At 36.2% G+C, this 14,627-nt stretch overlaps 2 protein-coding genes across 6 annotated transcripts in view; one reads left to right on the top strand and one right to left on the bottom strand.

Annotated features, from left to right (window-relative positions):
• The first annotated feature begins 572 nt into the window (after positions 1–572).
• The window catches only part of LOC129925308 (uncharacterized), an 89,994-nt gene continuing 75,939 nt past the window's right edge, over positions 573–14,627 (top strand). For 2 of the 5 annotated variants that reach the window (XM_056024893.1, XM_056024895.1), the window contains exon 1: positions 573–909. The gene's annotated coding sequence lies outside the window, so the exon portion shown is untranslated. Of the gene's footprint in view, positions 910–6,205; positions 6,483–6,546; positions 6,634–14,627 lie in introns of those variants that run through there. The other 3 variants (XM_056024896.1, XM_056024894.1, XM_056024897.1) reach the window with 3 other exon arrangements.
• LOC129925080 (putative uncharacterized protein DDB_G0282133) lies at positions 10,435–13,473 on the bottom strand (the record flags this gene model as incomplete). The annotated part of the gene is made up of 2 exons (XM_056023431.1): positions 10,435–12,489; positions 12,727–13,473. Coding segments are annotated over 2 exons (2,802 nt in total), but the record flags the coding sequence as incomplete, so codon positions are not given.

Genomic DNA, 14,627 nt, shown 5'->3' with positions numbered 1-14,627 from the left:
ACATTATAATGTAGAGAATTCTCACGGGTCGCCTTTTGCTCATTTAGTACATTTTCCATGTCAAAAAAAATAATTAATTACGACTAATTGATTAACTAATTTTTTTTATTGACTCATCTATTTTCATAGACAACGAAAAATTGTGCAAAGTTTCAACTTGATTCGAGACTGAGAAGTGGGAGAACTAATGTGTACAGGATTAGACAGACTGACAGACAGACGGAGTGACTTGATACAAAATTGGTAACACATTTTAATTGACTTGTGCTCCATCACTCTCCATTTCCCACATCAAGAATTCATAGGCAATAGTTGATTCAACAAAGTCAAAGAAATGATTAAAAAAAAATAGAATAAATAAATAAATTTAAGAATCTTTTCCGAAAAGCTTAATTCAGTTTCATCAAAAAAACTTCCATTGTTTCCCATCATATCCCTGCACATAGCGACGGAACCACAAACGTAGCCATTAGCCACACAAATATACAATACCTGAACAAAAAAAAAGAAAGGTAAAATTCTTCAGAGCTGGAGTCCATGAAGAAACTCTAGAGCTAGCCTCTCGCCTGACAGGTAAACACCAGGAAACGGGTGTGTTTAAAGCGCTGCAAATCAGTGGTAGGGAAGATAAACTATTTCAAGACGCCAGACTTTTAAGTTAAAGGGAAAAAAAAAGCAGGCCACATTTTTGGTTGAAAAGAAGCCAAATTTTTGTTGTTGTTTAAACCTAAGTCTTGAAATTTGGAAAAGAGAAAAAAAAGTTTGGCAAGCATTTTTTCCCCAAGTAATAGAGTATGAAACTTTAGCGAACTCATATTTTTGGAATACATCAATATCTAGGCCACTGTGATTGTCTATTGTTCCAAGCAGGAGATTTCTTCCAAGATATACATATGATTCTAACAGAAGGTAGGTCTATGTTTTAATAGTTCCATTTATAAAGACGGCCTAGAAGTGAAACTCAAATTTTGTTAATTATATTAGACTGGCTGCTTTAACACTTTCATCCTAGACCTCATGAAGTCATGACGTCCTAATTCTTTTTTTTTTTACCATGACGTCACAAATTTCAGATTAGACTAAACCCGTTTGTTCATTCCGTGACCTTGAAAGTTAGGCTACCATTAGAATCGGGTGGCCTTGATAGTTAGGCTACCATTAGAATCGGGTGACTTTGAAAGTTAGGCTATCATTAGAATCAGGTGGCCTTGATAGTTAGGCTACCATTAGAATCGGGTGACTTTGAAAGTTAGGCTATCATTAGAAGCGGGTGGCCTTGAAAGTTAGGCTACCATTTGAAGCGGGTGACTTTGAAAGTTAGGCTATCATTAGAAGCGGGTGGCCTTGAAAGTTAGGCTACCATTTGAAGCGGGTGGCCTTGAAAGTTAGGCTACCATTAGAATCGGGTGACTTTGAAAGTTAGGCTACCATTAGAAGCGGGTGGCCTTGAAAGTTAGGCTACCATTAGAAGACTTTATAAAGTACCCTAAATTATCGAATTAAAACACTTTTTTTTTAATGAGTTCAACTCGAGACCTTCATTTCCACAGACATTTTATTCTTTGGAAATCACATTCCAACTTTTTAAACGTCCTTAACGCACGACCTTGAACTGGACGTCTAGTTTTCTTTGTTTGTGAATGTGTAACAGAAGCTTCCGTCACTATCTTGTTTCTCAAGGATTAAAAGTTGTACACACACATTTTACTAAACTTGCGAGGAGGGGAATTGGCAAGGTGCTGTCTTTTAAAGTATGTATAAGTCCTAGCGTCAAATTTCAAACATAAGTTTAATTTGTCAAATATAGATAACAATAGTGGTAGTCACTTTACTAGGATATGTGTATGTGTGCGGTTGCTATGCTGAAGTGTTTTGCTATTGATTTTATTTGAACAATAGATGATGTAGAAATGGTGTAGATCTATGTGTATAGTTACTTTTGTATATGTTTCACGCCAACAAATCTCTGACAAGTAGAAAGATATGAATGGGGTCGTCCACTAGACAAGAGGAAGTTGACAAGGGAAATAACTCCAACTAGTGTGGTTTAAAATGAAGAGAGTTCCCCTTACCCCTTTCCCTCTCTCTTTTTCTCTCTCTCTTTCTTTCTCTCTTTCTCTCTCTCTCTCTCTTTCTTTCTCTCTCTCTCTTTCTTTCTCTCTCTCTCTCTCTCTCTTTCTCTCTCTCTCTTTCTCTCTCTCTCTTCTTTCTAACTCTCTTTTTCTCTCTTTCTCTCTCTCTCTTCTTTCTAACTCTCTCTTTCTCTCTCTCTCTCTCGCTCTCTCTAACTCTCCAGGTGATGACTTAAGGAAGATAGACGTTGTTACAGAGGTTCCCCATTTCTTTAAGAAAAGGGCCACTTTTTACAATACCTCTATTCAAGTCAGAACTTCATGGAACCTTCAGGACCCTGCATGGAAGCTGGACACGTCGCGATCTCAAAAACGGCTCTAACGATTTAGAAAATTAATGTGTATCGCTAAGAAAAAGAATTACTAGCTTGTTGGCCACATGGGGAAAACTGAAGTTTGACCGTCATAATTTTTCAAAATAAAAAATAAATAAATGTAAATTTGGCTTCAGAACTACACTGCTATCTCGAGACAACATCGGTTTTGAAAGGAATATCTCGTTCTTGAAAGGCGTTCGGGAATTTCCGAATGTAAGGCATTATTGATTTAAGAGTTTAGGAAATTAATGTTCAGGACAATTTTGCGCATCGTCTTCTAAATTGTTCCAAAGTGAATCCACTAATGAAACTTGTGTTAGTGGCGAAATAAAAACAAAACTACGTAGTGGTTATTATGTACTCATACTTTTATTATTTTGAGTATTGTAGTATTATTGTCAATGAGTATAATTACAATTGATGTGTGGAAATGTCATTCAAAAATACATGTCACGTATGTGTTGAAGTTCAAACTATATATAACATTAATGATCAATGAAACTTGGAGAAATAAACCTGAAGATATATTCTCTTCTTCCTATAATGTTCACTAAATTGGACTGCAATGTCCTCATTATCAATTGGAAAAATTAACACCAGCGGGAGGTGTCCACCTAACAAACGGTATAAGACCTTAATAACCAAAAAAGCCCCCCCCCCCGGCCTCTCGATGTAGTGTTAGAATTGTTTCTGAATTCATTTCACGTGTTCACATTTTCACTGTGCAATGACTGGTCATTTGAATGTGTAGTGACTGGTCAGCTGATTGTGATATGACAAGTCAGTTCAATGATTGGTCAGTTCAATGTGATATTACTGGTCAGTTCAATGTACTGGTCAGCTCAATGTACTGGCCAATTCAATATGTTATCAATGTTTCAATTATTTTCTTGCTAAAATATAAAATAATACTTTATCAGCAAAAAATAAAAAAAAAGAAACACTTGAAGCATCCAAAAGCATACCCTCAAAACCAAAATGAGTCATCCATCATTGACTGACTTCTTCCGTCTCTTCCTGTAATAAAATATTGGAAATATTTTTTTGTTGACTTCATTCCAAGTTTTTGTTTACATCTCAACAACGTCACTTGCTAGCCACCTGGTAGGTCAGTGATAGTAATTGATACAATCTTCCATTGAACCGAGAACTGTAACACATCAATTATTCATAACAGTTATTTCAAGACCAGTGACAGTCGTTTACGTAATGCCAGTCTACAGTCTCATATTTATAATCTAAATTTGTCGACTCAGAGGATTCTCTGAGAATTTAAAGATTTTTACAGTTTGACAAATCTTTTTTTTTTATAGAAAACTTTAACTTCATTCTTGAGGATCACAAAGAAGATTGTCGAGGACCACCAAGAAGATTGTCGAGGACCACCAAGAAGATTGTCGAGGACCACCAAGAAGATTGTCGAGGACCACCAAGAAGATTGTCGAGGACCACCAAGAAGATTGTCGAGGACCACCAAGAAGATTGTCGAGGACCACCAAGAAGATTGTCGAGGACCACCAAGAAGAAGACCGATGATTTCTCAGGAGAATTGTGCGGAACACAAATGAAATGGTTGCGAACCATCAAAATTATGACTGAGGATCATCAAGAAGAAGGCCGACGACCACCAAGAAGAAGGCCGAGGACCATCAAGAAGAAGGCGGAGCACAACCAAGAAGAAGGCCGAGGACCACCAAGAAGAAGGCCGAGATTCACCAAGAAGAAGGCCGAGGACCATCAAGAAGAGGGCCGAGGACCATCAAGAATACAGAGCACCACCAAGAAGAAGGCCGAGCACCACCAAGAAGAAGGCCGAGGACCACCAAGAAGAAGGCCGAGATTCACCAAGAAGAAGGCCGAGGACCATCAAGAAGAAGGCCGAGAACAACCAAGAAGAAGGCCGAGGACCATCAAGAAGAAGGCCGAGCACAACCAAGAAGAAGGCTGAGGATTACCAGCATATGGACGCCATCTTGTAGACAACTACTCATAAGGATATGCCAATTATTTTAAACAGTCATTTAAAAAATGTCTGAGCATATTCAACATTAAAAAGTCCAATCTCTACGCTCTTTCACTTGCATCACAAAGTTATTGTTTAGTAGGCTATTAATAGTGACCTTTCAATGTGGCTACTTTGAGTTTTGTTTCATTGGTCTAATTCTTTCCAAAATCTCTCCTAATCGTTTTCTTACTTTCTTACTTTTTTATTGACATTGCATTGTATCGCCACCACATCTCTGCATATCGCTTTCTCTTCCTTTTCTCTCTTGCTGTATTTTATTGCTTAAATACCTCATCGGACCTTCAATCTTAAAGTGATTAGGTTTTAATGGAAAAATCATTTTTTCAGAATAAGTTACTTTTTTTAATAGCGGCATCCGAAAGGGGAAAAGCCGCAAAATTGTTGGCATACTGCATCAATAAGCTACTTTCATTTTCTATAGAAAAAAAAAATTAATTACCACTAATTGGTTACTTTTGTTTTTATATTGCTTCATGTCGGCTATGGAAGCCTCATAGCCGATGTAAAGTTTAAACTTGATCCAAGAATGGGAAGCATGAGAAAAACGTTTACAAAACGTAATAAGGGAAATAACTTCACGTATACAGCTAAATATCTAAATAAGTAGCATTTATTTCAATTGTTTGAGACCAAACGAAATATTTATTTACCTATAATTAATTAAATAATTGGACTTATTTTTGTCTCGATTCATGTTTTGTTAGGTATAAGTGTGTAAAGCTTCAACTTGATCCGAGACCGGGTGTGGGAGAAATAGCGTGTACAAAACCTTTTTACCAGACAAGACAGAATGAGCTGATACAATCTTTGTAATTTATCATTGTAAGACTAGATCTAGTCTGAAGTGGAAATATTCATTTTTTAAGGTCCAAAATGTATTACACAGTGTTTCTTGCATATAAATGCTTTCCATGTAGGCCTACACGGTGCGCTATGTTAGTCCCCCAAAAGTCTCATAGAATCTGTATTTCTTTTAGGTGACCCCCCGTAAGATGAAAAGCTTCTTTTAGTCTAGTGTCGTTGGTCTGTCACTTTTAGATAAAAAATTAAACTAGAAACGCTACCGAAAAGCTGATTACTAACAACAAAAACAAAACAAAAATTAATGTTGTATAAGTCAGAATTCTCATTATCTACAATAAGTTGTTCAGCTAAATTATATTTAATAGTCTTGCCCAAAAGGAGTTAGACAATCAAAACAGGCCCATGACTTAAATACTTCCTGTCCATGGCCGGATCTGGTGGATGCCGCCTCTGAGTTTGTGCGATTACACAAACTCTCTTTGAAATCTTGTAAAGTAAAGTTCCCCTTTCAGACCTTGTGGTCTATAGGACAGATGATATAAATGTCATCTGATTCTGTACGGTTAACGAGGGTGTCATGTAGCCAGCACAACGACCAACCACTTACTTTTCCCAAACTAATGTCAGGTACCCATTATATCCCGAATAAAAATCCCAGGCCACTTGGTGTGGCGAAAAAAACGAGAGGGTGGGTCGGTTGGTCTTTAAAGTTAAAACAGCCAACAATTTAAAACCCCCCACTGACTTTTAATTCACTCTCTCTCTCTCTCTTTCAATCTCTCTCTCTCTTTCTCTCTCTCATTGTTTAAATCTAGTATCTCAGACTATTTTTATGCTACGTAAATACGAATTGTGTCTCGATAAAGCATCTCAAGTTTAACAACCTTTGGGGAAATAGTTTTGCTGTAAATATTACACCACCGACCTACAAAAAAAGTTTCGCTGCCTGTGCTCAACATAAATACTATCACTGGAGCAGACGAGCTCCTGGTATGGAAGACATACACCTCCCCCCTTCTCCACTAGACACTGGTGCTTTCTTGTTTCTCCGAGGCCTTGTGTTTTCGATCAGTGAATCTTGGGATCGGATGAAATGTCACTTTAGGTTTATGATCGGACTCACGGAATGTCATTGTCATTAGGATACATCTCATCCCAAATGTCAAGATGTGAAGGTAATGAAGACGTATGTAGGTCATTCAGGTGAATTTCATTTGATATGCGTCCAGGTGGGGGGATGCTCATGAGATAATGTCTATAAGCCGATGTCCGGGGTTCAAATTACGTTATTTAAAGTTTAGAAATTGCATTCTTTGATGGATTATATATTCATATCATTTTGTTATGTCATCAGGTATGGAATGATTTAGATATGTTTAACATTTTAATCATTTTAAAACCAAACTTCCTTTGATATTCTTCCGATATATACTAGTCAAACTAAAATAGTTTTTTTTTTCCTTACATGAAAACATTTTCCAATTTAGTGTGCATGGTGTGAGAATGTTGTATTCACGCCATGTTATTAATTTATTTATTGAGTACACACTTTAGTGGTGTGTGTTTGAGTGACATATACCGCTTGGCTACCTCAAGGGGCTCCAGTTCCCCCCAGTTCCTCCAAGTTCCTCCCCTGTCTCACTGAGCTTGCTATAGCATGAAAGATGCGCTATTTTTCTTGTTTAGTTCCCCTTCCAGACCTTGCGATCTATGGGGTAGATCAGGGCCGGATTTAGGTATGTGGAGCCCACCTTGGGCAGAATGTTTGTGGAGAACCCTGCACGTTTGCGAAAGCTATAATAAAAATCCAGTTATAAATGATACTATTAATATCTTAAAGCATGAGATATTAAAACAGAAAGAGAGAGAGAGAGAGAGAGAGAGAGAGAGAGAGAGAGAGAGAGAGAGAGAGAGAGAGAGTACTTGTACATTCAATTACATTTTCTTTCGATAAAAAAAAAACATTTGTAATAGACATAGTTTAGTAAAATAATTTTTAAAATATGGTTGACGCAATGTAGTATTTTACGAACTGTAACTGTAATTGGACACCTTTGACCACGATAGTAAGATTTAAAACAAAGATTACAAAGAGAGTTTGTGTTATCACATAAACTCAGAGGCGGCCCCCTTGGAGTCGGATCGCTGTCGGATCCGCCTATTCGCAAGGAATATTTAAAGCGTGATTTTATTTTGATTGTCAAAAGTAATAATGTTTCAAAGATTCATTTGGCGTTGTAAAAAATGTTTTTTTCTTCTGTAAAATGTTTTACATGTTTCGAATGTTCTTTCAAAGTTAAAGACGGGGGATAGCAGCGAGCAGGGTATGAACCCGGGACCGTCTAGGTAATCAGTCAAGCGCGTCTTGATGAATGCTAGCAATGAACACCTCAAAGTAAAGTAATAGTTCAACAGATTCCTTCATGGATGTTAACAATGAACACCTCAAAGTAAAGTAATAGTTCAACAGATTCCTTCATGGATGTTAACAATGAACACCTCAAAGTAAAGTAATAGTTCAACAGATTTCTTCATGGATGTTAACAATGAACACATCAAAGTAAAGTAATAGTTCAACAGATTCCTTCATGGATGTTAACAATGAACACATCAAAGTAAAGTAATAGTTCAACAGATTTCTTCATGGATGTTAACAATGAACACCTCAAAGTAAAGTAATAGTTCAACAGATTTCTTCATGGATGTTAACAATGAACACATCAAGACTATAAGGAACACATTGGGTACCTCCAGCCCCCCTTCCCCTTCCTTTCCCATTTCTAGTTTATAGATTGATTTTCTTTAAAATTGTATAACGTTTAAACTTGTATTAACTCGTCATTCAAAACCATTCTTTTAGTCTAGGACCTTGTGTGTTTCATTTGATCTTCTTGAGTCCAGTAAATAGCATATTGAAAGGGTATAACCAAACAACCATACGGTATTTAAACAAGTGTATAATGTATCAACAATTACGTATTCACTTTACAATATTGTCATTAAAATATATTCATTTCTAAACTATAGGAACAGCATACAGCGATCTATAGGGCAGATAATGTAACGGCCATCTGCTTCTATGGCCACGGTTAACCGGGGTGTCATATGGCCAGCACAACAAAAGTCATGAAATTCAAAATACCAGTCTTCACTGGGATTTGAACCTGACACCGCTTGATTCAAAAGACAATCGCTTTACCACTCAGCCACCACGCCCAACATATTAATTAAACCCTAATGTATTAATTAAACCCTACTGTATTAATTAAACCCTACTGTACCTACTGTATTAATTAAACCCTACTGTATTAATTAAACCCTACTGTATTAATTAAACCCTACTGTATTAATTAAACCCTACTGTATTAATAAACCCTACTATACCTACTGTATTAATTAAACCCTACTGTATTAATTAAACCCTACTGTATTAATTAAACCCAACTGTATTAATTAAACCCTACTGTATTAATTAAACCCTACTGTATTAATTAAGCCCTTACTGTATTAATTAAACCTTACTGTATTAATTAAACCTTACTGTATTAAATAAACCCTACTGTTTTTTTCAACCCTAACCTATGTAACATATAATTTAATTTTTAGATCTAGATCTACTAATTGAACATCAAAAATAAGAGTAGCCTACTTCGTCTCATAATTATTTTTTTGCTATTTTAAGATACATAATCTAGAAAGATCTAGGTAATCAATCTATCTAAATATACATAAGATTATTAAAATCAACAGACATGAATTATTTCGATCTAGGATTTTTGAAACATTATCTCTGTGGAAACTAACAGGAAATGGCTTTGTTTCATATATTTGTCTGAATATATAGTTCTGTGATTAATAGCCAAGTCTAAGGAATATCAGAGAAATGATTTTGCATTATTTCAAAACTTTAAAAACTAAAGATCATTATTTTTCTAAGACAGAAAAGATCGATTGGGACGACTTCCCTTAGAGCTTTAAAAAGAGTTACGTACATAAAAATGTATATATATAGGTCTGTGAATCGACCAATCGGGGATAGGAATTTGTTTCCGGTTTCCAGTCTAGATAATTTCTATGAATGAAACATTATAAATTGTGTTAAAAGAAGGCGAACCTAAAAAATGGACCTTCTGTCATTGATAGTTCGTACCCTGATTGTTACAAGTTTGTTGGGTCTCAAGTATATGTATAGCAGGAAGAACTGGAATAGGCCCTAATTTTTAATTGATTTGTTTAGCACCTTTAAGTGGGAAATTACTGAATCGCCTGTCAGTTCTATCTCAAAATAACTTAAAGCCTCTCTATTACTAGTTGAAACAACAAATCCGGAAGTAGAATGTTTGACCATGAAACATCCGTTTGATGAATTTGTCAGCTTCCTTAAAACATCGACGAAACTGCGAATAAAAATTCCGTTTTGAGGAAAATTCACTGCTGCCGTTTTGATCGTGAAAGTTGTTTTGTTATAGGCACAAGGCAAGTAATAACAGGTTGATTTTTATTTTTATTATTTTTTTTATCTCAAGACGAAAAATTAGCGATGAGTTGTGGGTCAGTCAGCAAGAGCCTTATAAATATATTAAATGCATACATTCCCTTTCATTTTCTTAATTTAGTTGTTAAGTATTTGCTTTGTTTTTAATAAGTCTACAAGTATTTAAATGTTTAGGAAATCCATGAAATGAGCGTTTTTTTATAGAGGTGAAATTGTTTTCATGGTAGAGATCGAATATCCACAAAGAGACACACATAAAGATGAACTGACTCATTCACGGAGAAAGACACACCCAGAGACAGAGGACACACAGACAGACTGAGTCAGATACAGACAAAGAATGAGAGGGACGCAGAAAGACAAAGAGAGGCACACAAACAGAGAGAGACACACACACATACGCATAGACAAAGAAAAGCAGACACTTTGTGGAAGAGACACACATGAGCAAGGCATTGACACACTGAGACAAAGACAGACACAAAAACACACAGTCAAGGAGAGAAAGACGCACACAAAGATGAAGAGACGTATGTACAAACACACAAACAGAGACACGCCCCCACGGAGACATAAAATTACACTTAGACACACACACAGACATAATGAGAGGCTGGACACACGAGACACAGACACATTAAAGTTCCCCTTTCAGAGGTTTCACACACACGCTTCATTAATGGAGACACAGTTAGTATTGGAGAAGTCAGGTTTAGTATTGGAGAAGTCAGGTTTAGTATTGGAGAAGTCAGGTTTAGTATTGGAGAAGTCACGTTTATTATTGGAGAAGCAACGTTTAGTATTGGAGAAGTCACGCTTAGTATTGGAGAAGTCACGTTTATTATTGGAGAAGCAACGCTTAGTATTGGAGAAGTCACGTTTATTATTGGAGAAGCAACGTTTAGTATTGGAGCAGTCAGGTTTATTATTGGAGAAGTCACGTTTATTATTGGAGAAGTCAGGTTTATTATTGGAGAAGTCACGTTTATTATTGGAGAAGCAACGTTTAGTATTGGAGCAGTCAGGTTTATTATTGGAGAAGTCACGTTTATTATTGGAGAAGCAACGTTTAGTATTGGAGCAGTCAGGTTTATTATTGGAGAAGTCACGTTTATTATTGGAGAAGTCAGGTTTAGTATTGGAGAAGTCAGGTTTAGTATTGGAGAAGTCAGGTTTAGTATTGGAGAAGTCAGGTTTAGTATTGGAGAAGTCACGTTTATTATTGGAGAAGCAACGTTTAGTATTGGAGCAGTCAGGTTTATTATTGGAGAAGTCACGTTTATTATTGGAGAAGTCAGGTTTATTATTGGAGAAGTCAGGTTTAGTATTGGAGAAGTCAGGTTTAGTATTGGAGAAGTCAGGTTTAGTATTGGAGAAGTCAGGTTTAGTATTGGAGAAGTCAGGTTTAGTATTGGAGAAGTCACGTTTATTATTGGACAAGCAACGTTTAGTATTGGAGCAGTCAGGTTTATTATTGGAGAAGTCACGTTTATTATTGGAGAAGCAACGTTTAGTATTGGAGCAGTCAGGTTTATTATTGGAGAAGTCACGTTTATTATTGGAGAAGTCAGGTTTATTATTGGAGAAGTCAGGTTTAGTATTGGAGAAGTCAGGTTTAGTATTGGAGAAGTCAGGTTTAGTATTGGAGAAGTCAGGTTTAGTATTGGAGAAGTCAGGTTTAGTATTGGAGAAGTCAGGTTTAGTATTGGAGAAGTCACGTTTATTATTGGAGAAGCAACGTTTAGTATTGGAGAAGTCACGTTTATTATTGGAGAAGCAACGTTTAGTATTGGAGCAGTCAGGTTTATTATTGGAGAAGTCACGTTTATTATTGGAGAAGCAACGTTTAGTATTGGAGAAGTCACGTTTATTATTGGAGAAGCAACGTTTAGTATTGGAGCAGTCAGGTTTATTATTGGAGAAGTCACGTTTATTATTGGAGAAGCAACGTTTAGTATTGGAGCAGTCAGGTTTATTATTGGAGAAGTCACGTTTATTATTGGAGAAGTCAGGTTTATTATTGGAGAAGTCAGGTTTATTATTGGAGAAGTCACGTTTATTATTGGAGAAGTCAGGTTTATTATTGGAGAAGTCAGGTTTAGTATTGGAGAAGTCAGGTTTAGTATTGGAGAAGTCAGGTTTAGTATTGGAGAAGTCAGGTTTAGTATTGGAGAAGTCAGGTTTAGTATTGGAGAAGTCAGGTTTAGTATTGGAGAAGTCAGGTTTAGTATTGGAGAAGTCACGTTTATTATTGGAGAAGCAACGTTTAGTATTGGAGAAGTCACGTTTATTATTGGAGAAGCAACGTTTAGTATTGGAGCAGTCAGGTTTATTATTGGAGAAGTCACGTTTATTATTGGAGAAGCAACGTTTAGTATTGGAGAAGTCACGTTTATTATTGGAGAAGCAACGTTTAGTATTGGAGCAGTCAGGTTTATTATTGGAGAAGTCACGTTTATTATTGGAGAAGTCAGGTTTATTATTGGAGAAGTCACGTTTATTATTGGAGAAGCAACGTTTAGTATTGGAGCAGTCAGGTTTATTATTGGAGAAGTCACGTTTATTATTGGAGAAGCAACGTTTAGTATTGGAGCAGTAAGGTTTATTATTGGAGAAGTCACGTTTATTATTGGAGAAGTCAGGTTTATTATTGGAGAAGTCAGGTTTAGTATTGGAGAAGCAACGTTTAGTATTGGAGCAGTCAGGTTTATTATTCTAGAAGTCACGTTTATTATTGGAGAAGTCAGGTTTATTATTGGAGAAGTCAGGTTTAGTATTGGAGAAGTCAGGTTTAGTATTGGAGAAGTCAGGTTTAGTATTGGAGAAGTCAGGTTTAGTATTGGAGAAGTCAGGTTTAGTATTGGAGAAGTCAGGTTTAGTATTGGAGAAGTCAGGTTTAGTATTGGAGAAGTCACGTTTATTATTGGAGAAGTCACGTTTAGTATTGGAGCAGTCAGGTTTATTATTGGAGAAGTCACGTTTATTATTGGAGAAGTCAGGTTTATTATTGGAGAAGTCAGGTTTAGTATTGGAGAAGTCAGGTTTTGTATTGGAGAAGTCAGGTTTAGTATTGGAGAAGTCAGGTTTAGTATTGGAGAAGTCAGGTTTAGTATTGGAGAAGTCACGTTTATTATTGGAGAAGCAACGCTTAGTATTGGAGAAGTCACGTTTATTATTGGAGAAGCAACGTTTAGTATTGGAGAATTCAGGTTTACTATTGGAGAAGTCACGTTTATTATTGGAGAAGCAACGTTTAGTATTGGAGAAGTCACGTTTATTATTGGAGAAGCAACGTTTAGTATTGGAGCAGTCAGGTTTATTATTAGAGAAGTCACGTTTATTATTGGAGAAGTCAGGTTTATTATTGGAGAAGTCACGTTTATTATTGGAGAAGCAATGTTTAGTATTGGAGCAGTCAGGTTTATTATTGGAGAAGTCACGTTTATTATTGGAGAAGTCAGGTTTATTATTGGAGAAGTCAGGTTTATTATTGGAGAAGTCACGTTTATTATTGGAGAAGTCAGGTTTATTATTGGAGAAGTCACGTTTATTATTGGAGAAGTCAGGTTTATTATTGGAGAAGTCAGGTTTAGTATTGGAGAAGTCAGGTTTAGTATTGGAGAACTCAGGTTTAGTATTGGAGAAGTCAGGTTTAGTATTGGAGAAGTCAGGTTTAGTATTGGAGAAGTCAGGTTTAGTATTTGAGAAGTCAGGTTTAGTATTGGAGAAGTCACGTTTATTATTGGAGAAGCAACGTTTAGTATTGGAGAAGTCACGTTTATTATTGGAGAAGCAACGTTTAGTATTGGAGCAGTCAGGTTTATTATTGGAGAAGTCACGTTTATTATTGGAGAAGCAACGTTTATTATTGGAGAAGTCACGTTTATTATTGGAGAAGTCAGGTTTATTATTGGAGAAGTCAGGTTTAGTATTGGAGAAGTCAGGTTTAGTATTGGAGAAGTCAGGTTTAGTATTGGAGAAGTCAGGTTTAGTATTGGAGAAGTCAGGTTTAGTATTGGAGAAGTCAGGTTTAGTATTGGAGAAGTGAGGTTTAGTATTGGAGAAGTCACGTTTATTATTGGAGAAGCAACGTTTAGTATTGGAGAAGTCACGTTTATTATTGGAGAAGTCACGTTTATTATTGGAGAAGTCACGTTTATTATTGGAGAAGCAACGTTTAGTATTGGAGCAGTCAGGTTTATTATTGGAGAAGCAACGTTTATTATTGGAGAAGCAACGTTTAGTATTGGAGAAGTCACGTTTATTATTGGTGAAGCAACGTTTAGTATTGGAGCAGTCAGGTTTATTATTGGAGAAGTCACGTTTATTATTGGAGAAGTCAGGTTTATTATTGGAGAAGTCACGTTTATTATTGGAGAAGCAACGTTTAGTATTGGAGCAGTCAGGTTTATTATTGGAGAAGTCACGTTTATTATTGGAGAAGTCAGGTTTATTATTGGAGAAGTCAGGTTTATTATTGGAGAAGTCACGTTTATTATTGGAGAAGTCAGGTTTATTATTGGAGAAGTCACGTTTATTATTGGAGAAGTCACGTTTATTATTGGAGAAGTCAGGTTTATGTTGGAGAAGTCAGGTTTATTATTGGAGAAGTCACGTTTATTATTGGAGAAGTCAGGTTTATTATTGGAGAAGTCACGTTTATTATTGGAGAAGTCAGGTTTATTATTGGAGAAGTCACGTTTATTATTGGAGAAGTCACGTTTATCATTGGAGAAGTCACGTTTATTATTGGAGAAGTAACGTTTATTATTGGAGGCATGGGCGCATAGCCAGATGGAGGTTTTGAATGAACTTTGTGACTTGGTTTTGTTGTTTATTTTAGGTGATATTTT

Source organism: Biomphalaria glabrata, chromosome 3, assembly GCF_947242115.1.
Source record: "Biomphalaria glabrata chromosome 3, xgBioGlab47.1, whole genome shotgun sequence".
Classification (NCBI taxonomy): domain Eukaryota; kingdom Metazoa; phylum Mollusca; class Gastropoda; family Planorbidae; genus Biomphalaria; species Biomphalaria glabrata.
Note: the sequence above shows the minus strand (reverse complement) of the source record. Positions and strands in the feature narration are given on the sequence as shown.